This window comes from Ciconia boyciana, chromosome 2 (assembly GCF_034638445.1).
Source record: "Ciconia boyciana chromosome 2, ASM3463844v1, whole genome shotgun sequence".
Taxonomy (NCBI): domain Eukaryota; kingdom Metazoa; phylum Chordata; class Aves; order Ciconiiformes; family Ciconiidae; genus Ciconia; species Ciconia boyciana.
In genome coordinates this window covers 52,193,282-52,212,223 of record NC_132935.1, presented here as the reverse complement: position 1 = coordinate 52,212,223, position 18,942 = coordinate 52,193,282, and the positions used below count along the sequence as shown (strand labels likewise).

General features: G+C 44.1%; 1 protein-coding gene across 2 annotated transcripts in view; it reads left to right on the top strand.

The window, feature by feature from the left end:
• CABLES1 (Cdk5 and Abl enzyme substrate 1) overlaps positions 1-17,712 on the top strand; it is a 75,178-nt gene extending 57,466 nt beyond the window's left edge. For both annotated transcript variants that reach the window (XM_072852636.1, XM_072852635.1), the window contains 5 exons: positions 780-936; positions 1,727-1,830; positions 11,781-11,887; positions 12,807-13,014; positions 14,571-17,712. In XM_072852636.1, the coding sequence (XP_072708737.1) occupies positions 780-936; positions 1,727-1,830; positions 11,781-11,887; positions 12,807-13,014; positions 14,571-14,711 (717 nt within the window). In that variant the 3' untranslated portion in view covers positions 14,712-17,712. The remainder of the gene's footprint in view (positions 1-779; positions 937-1,726; positions 1,831-11,780; positions 11,888-12,806; positions 13,015-14,570) is intronic.
• Positions 17,713-18,942: the final 1,230 nt, after the last annotated feature.

The following is an 18,942-nucleotide window of genomic DNA, read 5'->3' as shown; positions in this document are numbered from 1 at the left end:
TGAAAGCTCACATGTTTTATTTGATACCTGTTCTGACCTCCTTGTAAACCAGTCTAGAGTCTTGAGACTCATTTTTTTCTTCAATATAATGTTGGTTTTGGAAAACAAACCTGCAAGAAGCAAGGTGTAGCCTATTCCTGGCCAAGGGTACAAGCAGAGAATCAGTACGCTCTAAAAATAATTTTGTCGCAAGTTATTCATTCACACTTAGTCCATGTTGGGAGGTAGTAAATGATCTCCCACAACCCTTGCTATAAACTGGAGCTCACTTAAGACACCAATAAGACTCTGCCAGACAAAATCCTAAAGGAGAAAAATACCAGTGAAAGTGCTTAAGTTTAGCAACATTCAAGTGATTTGCCTCTGGCAGCTCTGTGCTGAGGGACCCGTATAGATGATGCTGTTTCAGTAAAGAAGCAGCTGAAATCTGCTAGAGAAGGTCCACTGAAAAAAACCCAACCAAATTGACTTATTTTTAAATCTGACCCTTGAGTAGGATTTTGTAAATCCAGCGTATTAGAGCTTGTGTGTGTGTGTTTGTGGTTTTGTTTTGTTGAAGAATTAATGCCTTTGCAAAAGCTTTTTTTGCATGGATAAACTGACTGTACTGAAGCAAATGTAGGTGACTGGTGTTTATTCATCTGTGCCTAACTATTAAATCCAGAAAATCCTTCGTTAATTTGGTTTCCCGTGCTTCCAATTGGGATGCACCAAAGGCATACCGCTGCGGCCGAGCTGGCCTGGTAGTAACTGTCTGTCCGTTCTGACTTTCTCTTTAGACAGTTTCTTATACACAGTTCCTGTTTCCCACCAATGCTCTGGGAACTCGGAGAAACACGATAGACTCCACCTCATCCTTCTCCCAATTTCGCAATGCAAGCCATCGTAGCCTTTCTTTGGCAAGAGCTAACAGCACCCAGGGGAGCATTGATGCAGGTAACTTTTCAAGAAGCTTGTTTTAATATCCTCCCCTAGCCTGGTGATAGGCAGCTATTGTGCAGGACGGACATATGTCATGTTTTAGCCCCCTTTTTTGCTTAAGTTAAGCAAAATATAGTCTCATGTTGAGGGTGAAACAGAGCTCGTTCCCTGTTTGTCCAGGAAAGCTGGCTTATGGGTGATGGAAAGTTAAGTAAACAAGACTGCTGGTCATATTGACAGCCCCTGATGGCACTCGGCGTGCCTCCTCCTGTCACCAGCATTGTTTGTTCCTCCTGCATCAGGCTCATCGTTACCTTCCTTTGCTATGGAAAATTTACAGGGTCAACACGGTAGTCATAAGCTGAAGGCGTAAATCATACTTGTGACCTTTATTAGGCTGGAAAGGACTGTGTTTACAAAACCAGGCACAAAACATAAGCCAAAGCACTATATGCTTAAGATATTTTGGCATGTTAAGTGAAACAAATCAAAACATCTGCATAAACAGATGAAAACTTGTTGCTGGGAATAAAAGTCATTGTGGAGCTTTATATAATTTTGCAGTTCTCTAAGCCCTAAATTCACATTTGCCAGGTAATTCATAAGCCGTAGGTCCTCTAGATCTTTGCAAATTGTATTAGTAGATTAGTAGATTTCAAGATTTAGGGAAATCTTTCGACTCTTTCAAAAATCTTGCATGAAGATCATCTTGCGCATTATCTGTGAACTCGTTTGCCACTTCCGTTAAGCCCAGAGATTTCTTGATGTAATGAATTCCTTTCTTACATTTACCATTGTTTTATAGGTAGTGACCTGGGAGACTTTGTTGAATACGACCCAAATCTTTTAGATGATCCCCAATGGCCATGTGGCAAACATAAGCGGGTTTTAATATTTCCTTCATATATGGTAAGTGATATGCAAAATTAGGTGTAGCACAGATAAATGTTGGTAACAATATTTTGAAGGTTGAGGTTACATTTGGCCATATTTTAAGAAGATTATTATTATTTTTAATCTACTAATAACAGCTGTTTGGAATGCTTTGTTCTAAATGACAGTTACTTACTGGGACATGTAAAAACAAACTCATGGAGGTATTACAAAAGTAAATGCTTTTATTACCACTGTATTTCATAAATGCTTTAGATGAAAGGCTTGTTCGAACAATGCGTTCATTCTCTCGCATTCAGAGGAAAATTTATACTTCCTCTAACTGGCATCTATTACAAAATAGGAGGATGCCCATTAGGGTTTTCTGAAGTCATGAAGCTGCATTGTGTTTTGATGCTTATCATTCACTCCTTGTAACAGTGCTTCGGCGTCTAGTAGAGCCTTTGTTTCCCAGGTATTTATTTCACCATGGGATAGTCCTTCCTTTCATTGCAGCAATTACGAGCGGAGCCTGTATATTTTTCACTATATCCAAACCCGTAACAATACAGACACATAACTGTTCCTTGATCTGTGCTCTAACTCAATGTGTTCTGTGGTGAGACTTCTGTAGCCTTTTTTTGCTTGCACCAAGTCTGTAGGCTTTGGTGTGCTATTTTGGCAGGACCGTTGCAAGATGCAGTGCCGTCGTGTGCAGGTGAGCATGTATCTGTCTGAATGATACACCCAAAGTAGTAGCAGGCAGCAGGGAAAAGCTTCTTTTCTTTCTTCCAAAGCGGTGACCTACTACTCTTATTTATACACAAATAGGATAGGATTTGAAACACTGAGGTCTAAAGTGTCATCCATGTCCTCACTTAACTTGGAACACAGATACGATTTAAGAAACTGCTGAAGTATATAAAGATACAGTCTTTGTAGGTTCTTTCTGCCCCCCACCCTGATCTTTATTTGATAATAGGGCTCTTGGGTTCTCCTTCTTCAAAATAAGTGGATTTTACGTGTTCCATGTACACTGAAGCTTATCTCCTTGCTGGCAGGAGTGTTCTGCCTGTTGCACAGAAAGGCTTAATTGAGCTCTGAGGCTGTGTTTGTGCTAAATTTTCAAGTGTGAAGTCCAGTATGTCCTCTGCTTACTTTCAGCCAGTTTTACTTTTAGGGTTGGCAAGTTATTTTTTGGCTGCCAACCTACAAAGCGTCAACTTTTATGGCACCTGCATCTGGGTGGGAAAATATTTGTTAGGTTTTAATATGGTTATTGTCATGGACAGGGAACTGTCTTCCCTCACACAGAAAGACATTGTTAACTGGCATGCAAAGGGAACATAGCTTTAGCAGGCAGGGTCGTGTTTCCAGCCTTCCGCAGGCTGCGAACGTGCGCCAGGCAATCTGAGTCCTCTGGGATCACCTGAGGTCTTTGATCCCTTTTCAACTTGGTGCTGAGATGGACATGGTTGGGCAAGTCAAAATAGGACAGCCAGGACAGTGTCCTGCAGGGGAGGTCTCCGAGGCCCAGGAGCAGGTTTTCGATGCCCTTCTTTTCCATATGCTGGTTAACCACAGCATTCTCGGGCGCTTTTATTGCAATAAGGAGCTGACTGGGGATTTCCACTGTGACAGAGGTACGATCAGATGCTTTAAAGGTGAAAAATGAACTTCAAGGGCAATTGTTAAAATCAGCGTCATTGTTCGTTTAGAGTATATCTGCATTGACAGGGGTCTCCCTGCTTTTTCATTTTCTCTAGGGGTTAATTACTGCTGTGTCTGGCAAAATGCCTTATTTCACATTTTGGGTTATTTTGCCTGAATTTGCCTTCCAGCCATCACTTCTTCAGCACTGCCTGAGGGTCTGCAGGGCTCGCGCCTCCCTCTCTGAAGGCAGGCACTAATCTAAGAAAGGGCTGAAGGACATTAAGTGCTGTGTTTCTTTTGTTGGTGAGAATAACTGGCACGTGCCAAGAGCTCTCTTGTCCAAGGTCCACAGATTTTGCCTGCTCCTGGTCGAAGCAGCATAGCTGTGGTGCCACGCAGGAGCTGCACAGCTTTGCAAGAACCCCAAGAGCAGGTGGTTGTTCTTCAGGGCTTGGCTGAGAGATTTCACAAGGAGCTGGTGCTTTGTTCAGCCGCAAGAAGGGAGAAAAGGTAGAGTCGGAGTGTCCTAGGAGCTTGCAGGTTAAATAGGATTTTGCAACTTGGGCTGCGGGTAGGGAGGGCTTGTGTGTTGAGCTGGTGAATATAGGGCCATATTGGCTATGTAGGAGACTTTACTCACGTCCATATTAGACTTTCCGGACTCAGCTGGCATTCCCCCTCCCTACAGTTCACATCAGTGTGAACAGGAGCATAACAGGCTGTAATTTCAAGTCATTTTCTTCCCCAAATATAAAAATTGGCGTATGCTGCAGTTAAAGCAAATTGCAGTCTGAGGCTGGCGAGAAACCTGTGGTTTTTTTCCTGACGGTGCACAGCCATCGTGGTATTGAGAGATGTCTGCCGAATGACCGCGGAGCTGTAGAGCTGCTGTACAGAGATTGAAAGCAGTCTCTGGTCCTGAGCGGAATATAGCTGTAATTACTGCCTCTCGCAAGTGCTGGAGCAGCTGAGACCAGCTCTGATGTCAGCGCCGAACATTTTGTTGTGTGTGGAGAGCTGCAGCTTGTAATTAAAGTTTCGTTACTTGGCCAGCATTTAGCATTAATGCTTGGCAGCTGCAAGCTTGTAGTTATTTCCCCCCACTCCTTATGGATGTCAGAGCGATTGAGGGGGGGAAGGTGTGCGAGAGGAATGTGAACCCATGGCAGCGTGGATGAGCAAGGCTGGACGGTGGGCTGCGGCACTGACTGCGGAACAGGGCTACACGCACCGGTATTACTCCTGGGAGCCCGGCTCGTGCTTTGCAGGCCAGGATTTCACTGCTGGTAAAACTCCGTGGAGGTCTGTGTGAATGCTGCATCAGTAAACACTGCAGGCTTTATCCTGAGGCATAGGACAGGCAAAATATGTGGTCCTGCTTGGATTTTACTCTGAAATACATGCAGTTAGCACTCGAGCCTATGCGACATGCAGTTCCCTCCATTTTTGTGGAGCCTGAGTTTATCATCACTGACATCGACTTTATAGTCTTGTAACTGTACTGGGCTGACTTAGTCCTGACTTCCAGAGGATTTTTAACTGCAAGTCCTCAGCTGTTTTCAAGGAGTAGCTGAGCTTCCTTCTTGAGGATAGCTGTGGGGAAGGAGAAGTGCTTTCAGTTTGGTCTTTTTTTACAGTGAAGTTCCTAGCTTGAAAGGGTATACACTTCCCTGTTGCATTTCTAAAAGTAATACCCCCAAACAGCCTGTCAGGGGATGATTCTGAAAAAGCAGCTTCAATAATTTCCCAACACAAACTCTGCGGCTTCTATTAATTGTGTTAGTCATATTTAAATTCCGGTCTGCCCCGGAGAAATTATTTTGCTTTATGTTGGCTTTGTAGGAGAGTCTACAATCTCTACCGCAATATAAACAGTAAGAGGTAGAAGAATTTCATGCTGGGGGGCGGGGGGAGGAGGGAAACATCATGTCACGGTTAACAGATGTCTTCCTGGCTGATACTGCTAAAACAGGAATTCTTGCAGATTCTTAAATCTCTTTAGAACGGGAACTTTATCTGCCAGACAGAGCAGTAATTTCTGTGTTCGAGTCTCGCGTTGACCAGGGTACATCCAAACTCGGCACTGTCTCCCTGCCCTCCCTGCATTCTGGCCAGCAGAAACAAACTCCTTCCGTGCAGAAGGAGAAAACGGCAACAGGCGCGAGGCTGACCCCGCAGTCCTGCTTTTGTTGGTAACGCAAAAACACAGGAGCATGTTAGCTGGCTGCTGTGCGCTGCCAAAACTTGTAGCAAAAGAAGAAAAGCCCAGATCAGTAGCATCTTCACTTTGAGTGACCCTTGTGTAATAACATCCCTGCAATATCCGTCTATCCATGCCCAAGGGATACACTTGGAAATTGGTTTGGGTACTTACTTGCAATTTGAGTGCATTAATTGACATCTCTACACCACTAATAAAAAAGCATGTCACAAAAGTCTGCAGCCCTCTTACAGCAGGCTGACTGTCAGCCTCCATTTGCCAGGACTAGTGCCGAGCACAGCCAAGGTGCGTTATCAAATATTAGTCCTCCAGTGTGATTTTAAAATTAGAACTACTTGCTGCCCTGGCCGTTTAGTCTAACAAAAGCCCTGCATGACGATATAGCGCATTCGGTCTCTCACTCTCCCGCTCTGTCTTTCACAAGGAGCATCAAGGTCAGGAGTACTCTGCTACAGCCAGCGTCCTTTGGTGCTGTCACCCTATTCTTCAAGCCGCTTCCGTAGTTGTAAATTAAGCATCTCCAGACTGCTTTTTTATCAGCTGCTGACCTTGTACCCAAAAGCCTCAGGGAGCAGAGGATCACAGGGGTGGTATATAGTCATATTTAAACCCTGTGCTGTATGCATTTGATGCTATATTTGGCTGAGACTTCAATAAACACGTATTTTGTAACAATGACAATTACTGTATTAGCTGAGAATTATTTCAGTGTGTTAACCATATAAAATAAACTGGCATCCTTCCATGTACTTTAATTCAAAGAGGCAGTTTTGAGATTATTTGCTTTGTGAAATTCTAAATCTTTCAGTTTAAAATCCTTGAATATTAACTTTCTAACAACGGGAACATCTTTTAGCCTTCCTTTTCCTTTTTTTTTTTGGTGTGGGTTTTTTTTTTTATTATAAAGAAGGAATCTCGCCCATTTTCCATCACTGTTTTAAGCCTCTGCTCTAGCAGCATTTCACATACATATATATGCATCTTCAGCCATAAGTACATGCATTAGGTTACTGGCAGTTTATGGTTACTGGTCACCTATGGTATGCATTAAGGTAGCCAGGCAGTGCAGAGTCATTGACTTCTTTTCATTTGTTTCGTGGTTGAGAACTTACCATCGACCTACTGAACGTCAGTTAAAGGTATCAGTCTTCTGTCTGCTCTCCGTGAAGCAGATTTGTCAAAGGGTAGACAGTAACGACAGCTGAAGAAAGCCTATCATATACCTTTCATTTTATTCACCTATTTTATTCTGATTTTATCCTTCTTAAATGGAAGATAGAGGCATCCAAGGCTAGATCATCTTTTACTGGTAGCATGCCAAAGCAGGATTTATTTTGAACAATTTTTCATCTTGCCAGTCTTTCCAACCATTTCAGGCATCCTCCCTCCTCCCGTATTTATGAAACTATATATACAGCTTTCCTATGAGAAAGCAGCTGCTTGAAAATGCTTGTGAATAACACACAAGCTAACCTCCAAGTTCAAAACTGCCAGCCATGCAAAAAGCGTGCAGAGTACAGACTTCGGCTGAAGCATTCATCATGTTGTCCAGGCATCTGTCAGCTACCATATATCAAGGCTTTCATTTGTCTTGTGCAACTTCCATTGCCAAACTAAAATATACATACACAGATTTGTATACAGAGAACATGAACAGAGCTCACGAAGGAGTATTGCTGAATGCTGAAGTGAAATCTGTTTTGTGCAAATAAACTGTGAGAAACAAAACAGACGTTTCTGGATGACAGAAGTTACAAACATTTGAGATTAGAGTATGAGAGAGACAGTTTGGTAGTTCCCAGTGCCTTGCTCGTGTGTCTGACAGCTCTGGGAATGCAGAGTGCCTGCCTGGTAGGGAATAACATTATGTATAAGAAAGCACGTTTGGGTAGAAAAACGCTGTGCTCTTTTTAGGGAAATACTTGCAAACCCTTCATAAAATTTGGTGCATCGGTGTGGAACGGTGCTCCTACACAGGCAGGACCAGAATTGTTCCAGTCAGAGAAAAGTCCACACCGTTTACAGTCACGTCTTCTCCTCAACATGGCGGCTTCGTTTGGGACTTGCAGGCGGCTCAAGCGCAATGAAATGGCCTAAAACAGAGAAGAGAAACATAAACGCTGAGCAGAGAGCAGGCAGTGAAGGATGACGTTAGGTCAGAGCCCTCCCGTGTCAGATCCCAGCTGGTCCGTGTGGGCCACTGGGCCACCCCAGAGGTTTCTTCTGCTCCAGCGCTCGTGGGCAGGGGCAGCGGCGGGGGGTTGCTGCTCGGTGCCCAGCCGTTTGCGGGGTGCAGGAGGTGCCCCGGGCAGGAGCAGGGTCGGGACCGGGATTTCTACGTAGCCTCGTGGGTGCTGTGCCCCAGCCATGGCGTGACAGTGAGAGGGGTGCTCGGGTTCCTGGTCAGAAACCGTTAGAAGGGGTAGCTGATTCGATCACTCAACAGACAGTAATTCAGCATTGCTTTTAAATTACCTGTCAACAGATATTCTTTTTTTTTTTTGCTGCCTGCCTCTCTGCTGGGCAGGGTCCCACATGCACCCATTTCTATAGGCACCAGCTGGGCAAACAGCATCCCACTGCTCAGATGAAGTTGGGCTTCTGCAGCAGCTACGAAAAAAAAAATCAAGGCGGGGGGAAAGAAGTTGCACAATTCCTTTTCTTGAGAATAAGGGCAGTTAGCTGAGCTCTCTAGCATGGCACTGACAAGATGAGACAGCTGCCTTAGAGCCAGTGTGTTCAAACATGCTGCCGTTATCCTGTTACATGAATCAAAACCAGCACACACCAGCTTTCATCTGGATTTCATTATTGTGATTTATATCGTAGAGACTGTTGTCTCGCAGGAAGCAGCAGTATACGGAGTTGGAGGGGGAGATTCTTATCAACGGGACAAAATTGACAAATCTCTCTGATTAAAAATAGCCGTACCTCCTTACCATTTTCAGTTCTAAGCTGTCTGTTTATTCTCAAGCCTCTGAGTGCTTTGCTTTAAATAAAATTTTTAAAAAGAGCTTTTCTCCTTCTAAAGAGAATTTAGCTGAATTCTGGCAAATCTCCCATGGGCTGGAGGAGTCCCAGGTAAAACAGACGGTGCCTGCGGAGCAGCTGCGGGGAAAAGTGCACCCCGGGGGGCTGCTGCTGCTGGGTGGCAGAGCCCAGGGCTTACTCCCCCTCTGTGCAGTCGCCCACGGAGCTAGGGTCGTGCCGGCACCTACTTGTTACAGGTGAAAACAACTGAAACTTGCTGTCCGGCATAATTTCTGTGCAGCTGAGTCTGGAGGATGGTCGGGCCCTCCCTCCACTTCCATGCACTTTCTGCAGCCACGTGGTTTCTGTCGTGCAGGCGAGGTTCATGCGTGATTGCATCCTCCTCTGTGCGAGGGAAGATGGTTACCTGGAGAGAGCCAAATGCAAGTCTGCCAGAAAAACCCATGATCACTTTGAGGGAGATAATTAAGATAAAACTAAGGAGCTCCATGGTAATGGAGAGCAAACAACAAGCAGTGAAGTTTGCAGTGAAGCACGAAATAAGGTGTGGTGTAGCTTTGCACGGTAGCACCGAGCTCATTCTTTCTAGGATTGCCCAAGACAACCAAAAAATGCTGGTAGGAACTAAAATCATCTTTGGATTTAATAGCGGGTGACCTTTATGTGCTCAGTGTCTCTTGACTCTGTAAGTAAGAGCAGCATGGACCAATGCTTCTGTACTTTGAGTAGCAGATGGCACTGGTCTAAATTATGTTACGTGGCTTGTTTCAATAGTCCTCTTACAGCTGTACTAAGAGGAACACTCTTAATAACACATAAAACTCTCAGCGTATCTGTGTGTCAGAAGCACCCAACTTGCTGATGATCTTCTGGCAACACAACCAAGGAGTAGGTAGGCAGGCAGTGACATCCCAGGGAAAGAAAGGAGAGGAGTAATTGGTAAGATCTTCGTTCTTCTGCTTCGGAGGGCTGAGCCCTGCCAGCTGAGATGAAGCACATGAGAAGTTGTCTGTGACGAAGAGCCATGGCCGCAGAGGTGCGTGCGTACGTCCTTGCAACCTCAGCAAGATTAAAACCAGGCAGACCCGCACATTCAGCTGAAGCCTTTCCCTCCGACCCCGGGTAGGGCAAGGGTTCTTCTCCCTGTCTTTTCCTCTCTTCCTTTTATTCGGGCATGGTAGTGCGTTGCCTGCCTCAGTGTATGCATTTTTAACCTCAGTGGCACTGCAGTGTCTGCCCGGACCTGTGCTGGAGCTCGTCCATACGCATGCAGGGCAGCAGGGCTGGCTGAAGAGGGTTGATGTGGCTTTCTCCTTTTTGAGGATTTCTTGTAACTGGTAGCTTTCTGTAATAGGACTGAATTTCTTTAATAAATTATCCCCTTTATTGAGCAAAATTTGGACTGGTCCCTAACACGTAACTGTGTTGGAGGGGGCTCACAAGCATTTATATGTAGGAAAACACCAGGCAACTGTTGTGCGTGACGTGCCCAGCAGAATTACCTGCCAGGTTGTAGTGGGGAGAATTTATCTGAACAGATGATGCTTCTCACACTGCAAATCAGATAGCAGGATGGCCCGCATTTTAAAACGTGTGTATGACCATAACAACACCCTGTGGCAAGAAGTTGGTTTTTTCCTCTCTGTTACAGTGTGTTTACCTCAAATACTGCTGTGCACTATTCAGGGGAAACACATGCTCTGCTTTCTTTTAAATTCCTATAATTATCCATTATTTCAGTACTGTATCTCCTAAATAAAGTGCAGGAAAAGTTAGGTGTGTTTTATTCTCCTTCATGCTCATTTCGGATCCAGACAAGAACATGATCAGATAACAGGAGTTGTCCAATTCCTCTCTAGAGCCATTACACTCTCTCCTCCCCAAGCCCATCCGTATACTATTTTAATTATTGAAAAAAACCTGCAAGCATATGCAGTCAGTCTTTTTGGCTGATTTAGATTCCCATGAGGATATAATACAGCAAGGCTTCATCTTCTGTAAAGGCATAACATGCAACAAGTGTTTTGCATGCCTCTTCCCACGTCTTGTTGTTTAGCATTAACAGCCCTTTGACATAATATGGGTTAATCATAAACAGAAATTACAAGGGAAAAATTATTTTACTGGAAGGAGAATGCACTGCACTGCAGACTGCTGCTCTCCCACTGCCTGTGCTTGAAGCTGGCCGGCAGCTGGGTGCCTGGGGACCAGGTTGTCCCCTGGCTGCCCAAGCTGGGGCTCTTCTCTGCTTCTGTCCAAGGGGCAGAACAGCCAAAGCCAGGAAGAGAATTGACACATGCCCAAAATGAAGGTTGGTTTGTTGTTCAGCTGATAGATTTTGGCCAGGTGAGTGATGACAGAGGATTTGGGTAAAATGCTTCCTGAATGAAGAGTGAAGGAACAAGAGATGTGCTGCACACCCATAGATGCAAGCGCTGGCATTGCAGTACTGGCCAGGAGGGCCCTCTGCTACCTTGGGGAAATTCTTTACATTGTGACAAAAAGGAATAGCAAGCTCAATGTAAAGGAAACAGACTGTAGACTTTGAATGTTGCGCTAACTCAATATTTTTGTCCGCTCATTGCCTAACTTATGACAGCATTACTATCTTGCACTCTACTGAATGACCTGCCATGCAGGCTAATTACCTATTTTATCACAAATGTATGCTATGGCAGTCAAGAACTTGTACCAGCAGTTCCTTTGAAGAATCAATTTGAGACAAACTCACAATATGTCTCAGAACCGCATGGAGATCTGCACACAAAATCTGGTCATCAAATCAGTTATCGTGATTTTTTTGTTGTTGTTTAACAAGACTTCTCAGCTAGGTTTTATCCACCCACATTTAGCTTAAACTCACTCTTAGCAATACTTGGAGGATCCTAATAAGGTATGTGTTGTTCGGGGCTTGTGCTGAACAGTCTTCTCAGATTTCAGGTCACTTGTTCTGACAGAGCAGTCACAAACAAATTGTTGCCTTAATTCAGACTTAATATTCCCTTCTACTGAAAGCATTGGGACTGACTGGCACTTGTTTGGTATTCCTTGCTTTTGGGAATTGAGTGGTCTTGTTTGTTACAAACTAAAAGAGCAATTCTCTCTTGACCATGTGTTACAGACCACAGTCATAGACTACGTGAAGCCATCAGATCTCAAGAAGGACATGAATGAGACCTTTAAGGAGAAGTTCCCTCACATCAAGTTAACCCTCAGTAAAATAAGAAGGTACGTTGCAAAGCTTGGTGAGGCTGCAACGTGATGCAGCTGTCTCACATTTCAGTGCAATTGCTGCTGTACATGAGGGGAAGCACAGCGCTGATGGATCTTCCAGGAGCAGTGACCAGCAGAGGTGCAGAATAAGTCAGATGATTGCTTTGATTAGTGGGCTGAGTAAACAAGATAGGGGAATGTACAAACACGCACCGGTCAGGTGTCAAACACGGCATCTAATGGGATGAGGATGTGAGCTGGGCATGCGCTATATTAAAATATCCAGAAAAATAACAGAGTCTCTAAGCTCATGGCACTTAGCTTAAAAAGAGACTGAGGAAAGAGAAATGCTGACTTTTGTGCCTTGTCCAGAGAGCGTGGCCAGAAGCAAAACAAGTGGTCAGCTTTACGGCAGAGTTGTAGTATTTCATCACTGTTTCCAGTGTAGCAGGCTAGACATATTGCTACACTGAAGTAATGATAATTTCATGTGACTGAAGTGGCCAGAAGGATACTGAGTCGTCTTGCTCTGTAACCAGACAATACTGCAGTACGTGGAAAGGCTGTCGGTTTGGATTTAACCAACCATAACCAGCAGCAAAGCTGCATATAGAGCACAAGCAATCAAGCTGTTGTTACTAGATAAATTGTATGCAGCTTAAGGCCTGTGATGAAATATTGTTTCTAAAAATGTCAAAGCTTTTCAGTTGCTTTTATAGTTTGACACAACTATCTGTTGGGGGCAGGTGAGGTCAAAATGTGCCATGGAATGTGTCCCCAAAACAGAGCATAAAGATATCTGCCCAGTATATTATGTTTTCCTTTTCCCCTCCATTTGACTAAGCAGAAATCTCTGAAAGTATGACTTTTAGGGTGAAATGAGAAATGCTTTAAAACGCAGCTCACAGCATACTTGTCTGGTCTCTTTACTCAGCTTGAAGAGAGAAATGCGCAAGCTTGCTCAAGAAGAATGTGGTTTTGAAGAGCCCACAGTGGCCATGGCCTTTGTCTACTTTGAGAAGCTCGCTCTCAAGGGGAAGCTGAACAAGCAGAATAGAAAGCTTTGTGCTGGAGCCTGTGTTCTTTTAGCAGCCAAAATTGGCAGTGACCTCAGAAAACATGAAGTCAAGCATCTTATAGATGTACGTATCCATAGGTTTCCAGTGTTCCTTCTACATGAAGTGCCAGGGTGTGATCCTACGCAAGCCTGCTTGTCAGCGGTCACCCTCTCCTCTAGGTTTCCAGCTGTACAGCCAGCTAAATACCTTTTTTTGTTATACATTTATGTGGAAGTAGTGGTGATCAATGTCACTGCAAAGGTGTGGGAAGCTTGTTTGATATGATTGAAGACCCTGGTGTCAGATACTGTGAGGTCTGAGAGGTATCTGAACACCATTCTGTCAATGCAAGTCAAAAGCTAACCCTCAGGAAATTAATTTTGCTTTTAATTATGTTTTCAAGAATTTCAATAAGGACTCTCCTTTGAGAGATAAATGCAGATACTAATTTCAGAGGGAGTCTAATAGACTACCAAGTTTGTATTTCTTCCATCAAGTTAAGCTTTTGGGCAAGAAAACCTGAAGAAGCGTTCCCATTAGAACACCTCACCCCAACTGTTTATTTGTAGGGTAACGTGTTTGGTCTTCCACCTACTCCATATGAAAGAGTTACCAGAAGGGAGTGTTATTCCATAATCTGTTTGCAAGCTCTGAGATACCAATCATCTGATTTAACGCTACAGAAAGTTAGGGCAGGTATAACCAACTCACTTAGGTCAAGAGACATGGAAACTTGGTTGGGGGGCAGAACTGGACTCATGCCCTTCTGGATCGACAGTCAGTTTGTTAGAAAGCCCTCTGAATAACGAGAAAAAAAATCAACCCAGTGGGAGTTGGAAGATCTGGCCTCTCTTGCTATCCTGAAACATTGGTCCATCCTTAAGGCACATTGAGCTTTTCAGTAGACCCAGTGGGCAGAGAAGTAGCAAGCCAGGGAGATCATAAGAAGAGGACGGGGGGGAAATATCCCTGGACAGCTGTTTGCCTACTTGTAGCATCCAAATCCAGTGAAAATGGCAGAGCAGATGGGAGGTTTAGTACATTACAGCAGAAAGCCAACTATGAAACCCATCTCATCCCCCCCGAGGATAGTCGTTTCTATTACTCACTGTTCTTGTGGTTGTTGCAGATGACACCTTCTGCCTCTGAGGTATTAAGAGCAAATGTATCTAATTGTAGCAGAAATAATTTCCCCAATAGGGTGTTGTAAACACAGTCTAAAGCTGGAAGGAAAATTAGTGATTTCAAGCAGCGCAGGAAGTTTGTGGGCATGTGTTCCATTACACAAGTGATTTCGATGTTTGCATGGAGGCAGGAGTTTCCTCTTCCTGCAGTGGTAATCACTATGATCATTAGAAGACGTATCTGCTGGAGATGGAATGAGTGAAATGACAAGCATGTCAGAAATAGCATGGCTGGCTGAGCTTTGTAAGTTCACCTTCACAGTAAAGAATCAGAACATCCAGTTCATCCTGCTCTCATTTTCTAAACCTAAAGCCATGCAAGTCCAGCAGGGCAGAGGTTTAATGACAGCAGCATGCGTGGTTTGAATAATGTCATCTGTAAGAAAGCACTAGAAAGTCAAATCCTCATTCGCAAAGACTTTTTTTTATTTTTTTTTTCCTCGACTGTCATTGCAGAAACTGGAAGAGAAGTTCCGGCTGAACAGGCGAGAGCTGATCGCCTTCGAGTTCCCGGTGCTGGTGGCCTTGGAGTTTGCTCTCCACCTTCCCGAGCACGAAGTGATGCCGCACTACAGACGCTTGGTGCAGAACTCCTAGCGCTGGCTGCCCTGCGGGGAAGGGGCTCCCGACTGTTCCCGCTTGGCTCTCCTGAGCCGCAGTTACTACTGGAAGTGCAAAATCAGACTCCTAACACTTCACTCTCTCTCTCCCCAAAACAGTTTTTCCGGAAACGTATAGGAAACACTGCGTCGACGTAAGACTCTCAGCTTTGACAAATTTACGTGTCGTTACTTTCTCAAAGCAGGTGAAGACTGAGCTGTTGGTAAATGGTTAACGTGCTGAAACTGGGTGGTGACTGACCCTACCTGTGGGGACTACAGCTATAAAAGTAGGCAAAAATTTGAAGGGCAGCCTCCGTGACCACCCCTCTCTCCATCACACAAACCCTGGAAGCCCACGCGAGTGCATTCTCATAGCGCTTTTTCTATAGACCTGCTGCAACTTCCAAGAGGACTTCTTAACGTGAAAAAGCTTTTAAAGAGGATATCTTCACTGTGTCAAAAAGAATGTGCCAATCTATTTTTGTATCAGCAATTGAAAGTGCACTTTTTCCTGTGGGGTGTTTGTGTGTGTATCCATGTGTGTGTGTGTGTGCGACACCGAGCTGATCTCAGTCCAGGTGGTTGGCTTAGCTGTTTCCGAGTGTATCAGTTACCGATGGCGAAGATCAAGGTGACCTTACGTGTTTACTTCTTGAAAAACATAACTACTGGAAAAGTGGTAAATGGGATCATTTTTGGACACTTGGTTTTTTTATTCTCTGATCTTTCCAACGTTGTACCTTTGAAAGGATTACACTACTACTATGAGAGGAGGATCAGCAACTGACCTTGAGTTTTCAGTCATGTTTGTGATAAAGATGAAAGCATTAGTATGAGATTTCCATGTCATGTTTTTTAAAAATATCTTGTGTTAAGCCACATGCATATTTTTAACCTTCGCACTTTTCCCACTGTGGAGATGGTTAGACTTGCACTCTGTAGTGTTGTATTTCTGTGCTCTATGTTAGAGTGCGTAATAAGCACATTTATTGTGCTGTATCTTAAAACAGTGTTTTATTAAAAAAAAAAAAAAAAGAGTAGGGCTCAGCAGTATAACAGGTGTCTTAAGGCTCCAACAGCAGGGGCATCAGCTATCGTTAAAGTTTTGGGTTTTTAACTAGAATTGACTGTGCAAAACCTAAAATCAGTGCCCATTGAACTGAAGTTAAAGGCCCAGTTCCTTTAGACATTTCAGTACTGGAGTTTTACAGTAAAACTTCTTGCAGCTTCCCTGGTTCTGACTGGACACCCAGAAAGCTGGAGGGTTTCATCCAAGCTCCCCAATGCTACATACACACTAAGCTAGCACCATGCTTACGGACATCGTTCAGTTGTTATCCTGTGAGATTACACCCCTGTCCAATCTTCTCCTGTACTGGTTCACTTAACAAGCCTTGCCCTCAACATGCCCCACACGGATCCGGTAAAGTCAAATACTTACAGTTATGGTATTTATTAAAAAAAATTTAAAATCTCAAGCATGAGATTTTAGCTGAAGCCTTACCTCTCTAAGTTTGGGAGTGCTTGCTCAGAGTATGGAAAGGGCTTGTGAGCAGAACATAGAGAAGTGGGACATACCAGAGGATGTAAACACACTAATGCTTACTTTCTTTCGCTCTTACTTTAATCAGTTTTATTATTTCCTTCAGTTAGGCCAGGAAACATCCAGTTTCTTTACCAGCTTTGACTCCTTTAAATTCTAGTATGAAAAACGCCTGCGTATGATTGCTCTATAGGATCTGGAAAGGTTACACATGTCAGGACAAATGGGAATTTGTTTGATGCTGTTGCTCTCCCTCCATTTTAAGGGGGCGGGTGACTGTGCTAGCTTACAGTTGTTATTAATACTTATCTAATTACTGATTAGATACATTCCAACAGAATTGGGGAGGAGGGGGTAAAGAGAAAAGCATGCACTTACCTCCCTGGTGCAACGCCCCATGCCGCTGCAACCCACGCATCACTCGGCTGGCTGCGGAGCGAGGGGAGGGGGGCCCTCGCCGGTGCTCCTGCTCCCTCCTCCTCCTCCTCCCAGCCCCCACACAGCCAAGGAACAGAGGAGCCAAGAGCCTGGAGTGTGCCTAACACCTACAGCTGCCCTGCTGGTTTATTCAACCCAAAACAGCAGTGTAGTGTTGACCTACAAGCCAAAACGGTCTGCGGGTCTTCCAGGAGCGCTTCCGTCCTTGGCTGCATCCCTTCCCACCGAAATTGTGTATATACGTTCAAGGTTTGCTTCTGATTGCAGAGATCTGTTTCCAATAGCGACCACTCAAGGCTAAGCAGAAGCTTTACCTTTCCATAAAGTCTTCTACCTTTTGCTTTTGAGTCTGATTTTTTTTTTTACGTTGCTTTATAGTATTGCAGGGAAAAAGCAAATTGTGATTGCGAGATGCAGACTAAAGAATGACAGTCTTACAGTAGTCTTTAGAGACGCTATTGAATCATGCTGTCACATCTTTTGTCTTCTGTGCTGCTACCCAACCCTGATCTACAGTTTACACAGATTTCTGGGATGAAATCTGATTGCTGGAGACTTTCTGCTTTTCGTTGTTGTTCTCGTTGTTGTTGTTTTTTGGGTGGGAAAGGGTTTTGGAGTGATGTTCAGTTACAGTTTGAATGTGGAATAAACACTTTAGATGGTGATGATGTTGCACTGTTCACTTAGGAACGTATATAAAGCCATATGATGCTAGATCTCAGAGCACAAAGCTTGGTCAGTACAATTATGGTTAGGACAATGGGCAGGATTTGCCCCCCTTTTCTCCCCAACCCTCGGAAAATTCAGGCTGAAGTGGTAGAGGAAATCTGTACCAAACAAAAAATATGTTGATTGTTTGCCTTTGTCTTACATGGTAATGAGTGTTGATTTACAAATGATTTTAGGTTCAACTTAAATAGTTTGGGAAAATAATCCATTCCATATCACTTGTTCTGTTTTGAAATTATATACCGTACACTCTACCATGCAGAGTTTATTCCTTTTCTAAAAAAATAAATAAAAGTTTTAAAAAAATTGAAAAATGCAGACTCTTTTCCACCAGTGACAGTGTGCAAAATTATTCTGTTCTCTCATCTGTATGTGCCAAATGGTTTTGGTTTTGTCTTCCTCTGGGACATAAAGCTGCTTATTAATAAGCCAGTGGTGGGATTGCCCGAGGGCCCTTGCTATCTCCTGGCATTCGTCTCCCTGTAAAGCCCTCACTTCCAGGATCTTTGCACCAGCCAAGATCTTAATCTTCTTCTTCCCAGACTGTTGTTTTGGGTTTGTTTTTTTTTTCTTAAGCCCTTCTTTTTGGCACCAGCTCTTCCTGGAGCTGCCAGGCCCTGGTTCTCCCAGTCCAAACTGTCGGTGTGCAGAAGGGTGAGGTGCAAGCAGGCTCCTCAGCATTGCTCGTGTCTCACGACCCCTTGTTCACTGGAGAATTTGGGATACGCCACTTAGGTTTAGTCCAGGTGGTAGTAAAATTTACAACTGGCCCCCGTACCAGTTGTAGTTCACAAGCAGCCGCTTCTGCTTGGGAGGTTGAAAGTTCAGTTTTGGACATTCATGCATGCGCACACCCAATTATCCACCACCTATTGGCATTCAAGCTATTTTTTTCCACCTACGACACCCCCTAAATCCAACACCTAGCTAGGTGGTCTCACCAAACAACACCCATTTATTGTGCATTTTCATTCCACATCAATGAAGTTATGCGAAAGGTTTGGCTCCCTACCTCCACCCATCACTGGCTGGGTTCTCTAGAGACCCTCAGCTGTAAATCGTATTTGTGGCAATACAAACATTAGCTGGATTTACACAGACCCCAGAACATACCAATATACAGAAAGATGCTTTACTAATCATTTTCCAAAACTACTCGCTAACAGGCAATGGCTTCTTTGGGATAGTCTGTAACATCATTAAATGATACAACTTCAGCTAATTGCTGCAGCCTCCTAAAATACGGAGCCCACAGTGTAAGTCTTCTCTGGAAGCAGTGAGGAGTAGTTTGTTAGGAGATGATAACACCTTCCCACGATGCTTTTGGCACCAGGCCCCACATTAAACATTTTTTTAAAAAAAGGTAAAAGTAGTTTAGCGAGGTGAGAGACTGAGCAATCACAGCAGCAATGCCACCACCACTAGCTGAGCCTGAAATCTGTCCCAGATTGCACCTTTGGGGAGGGGAGGAAGGAGCGTGGGAGGCAGATTTGAACTTAATTTGTTCATCTTCCAT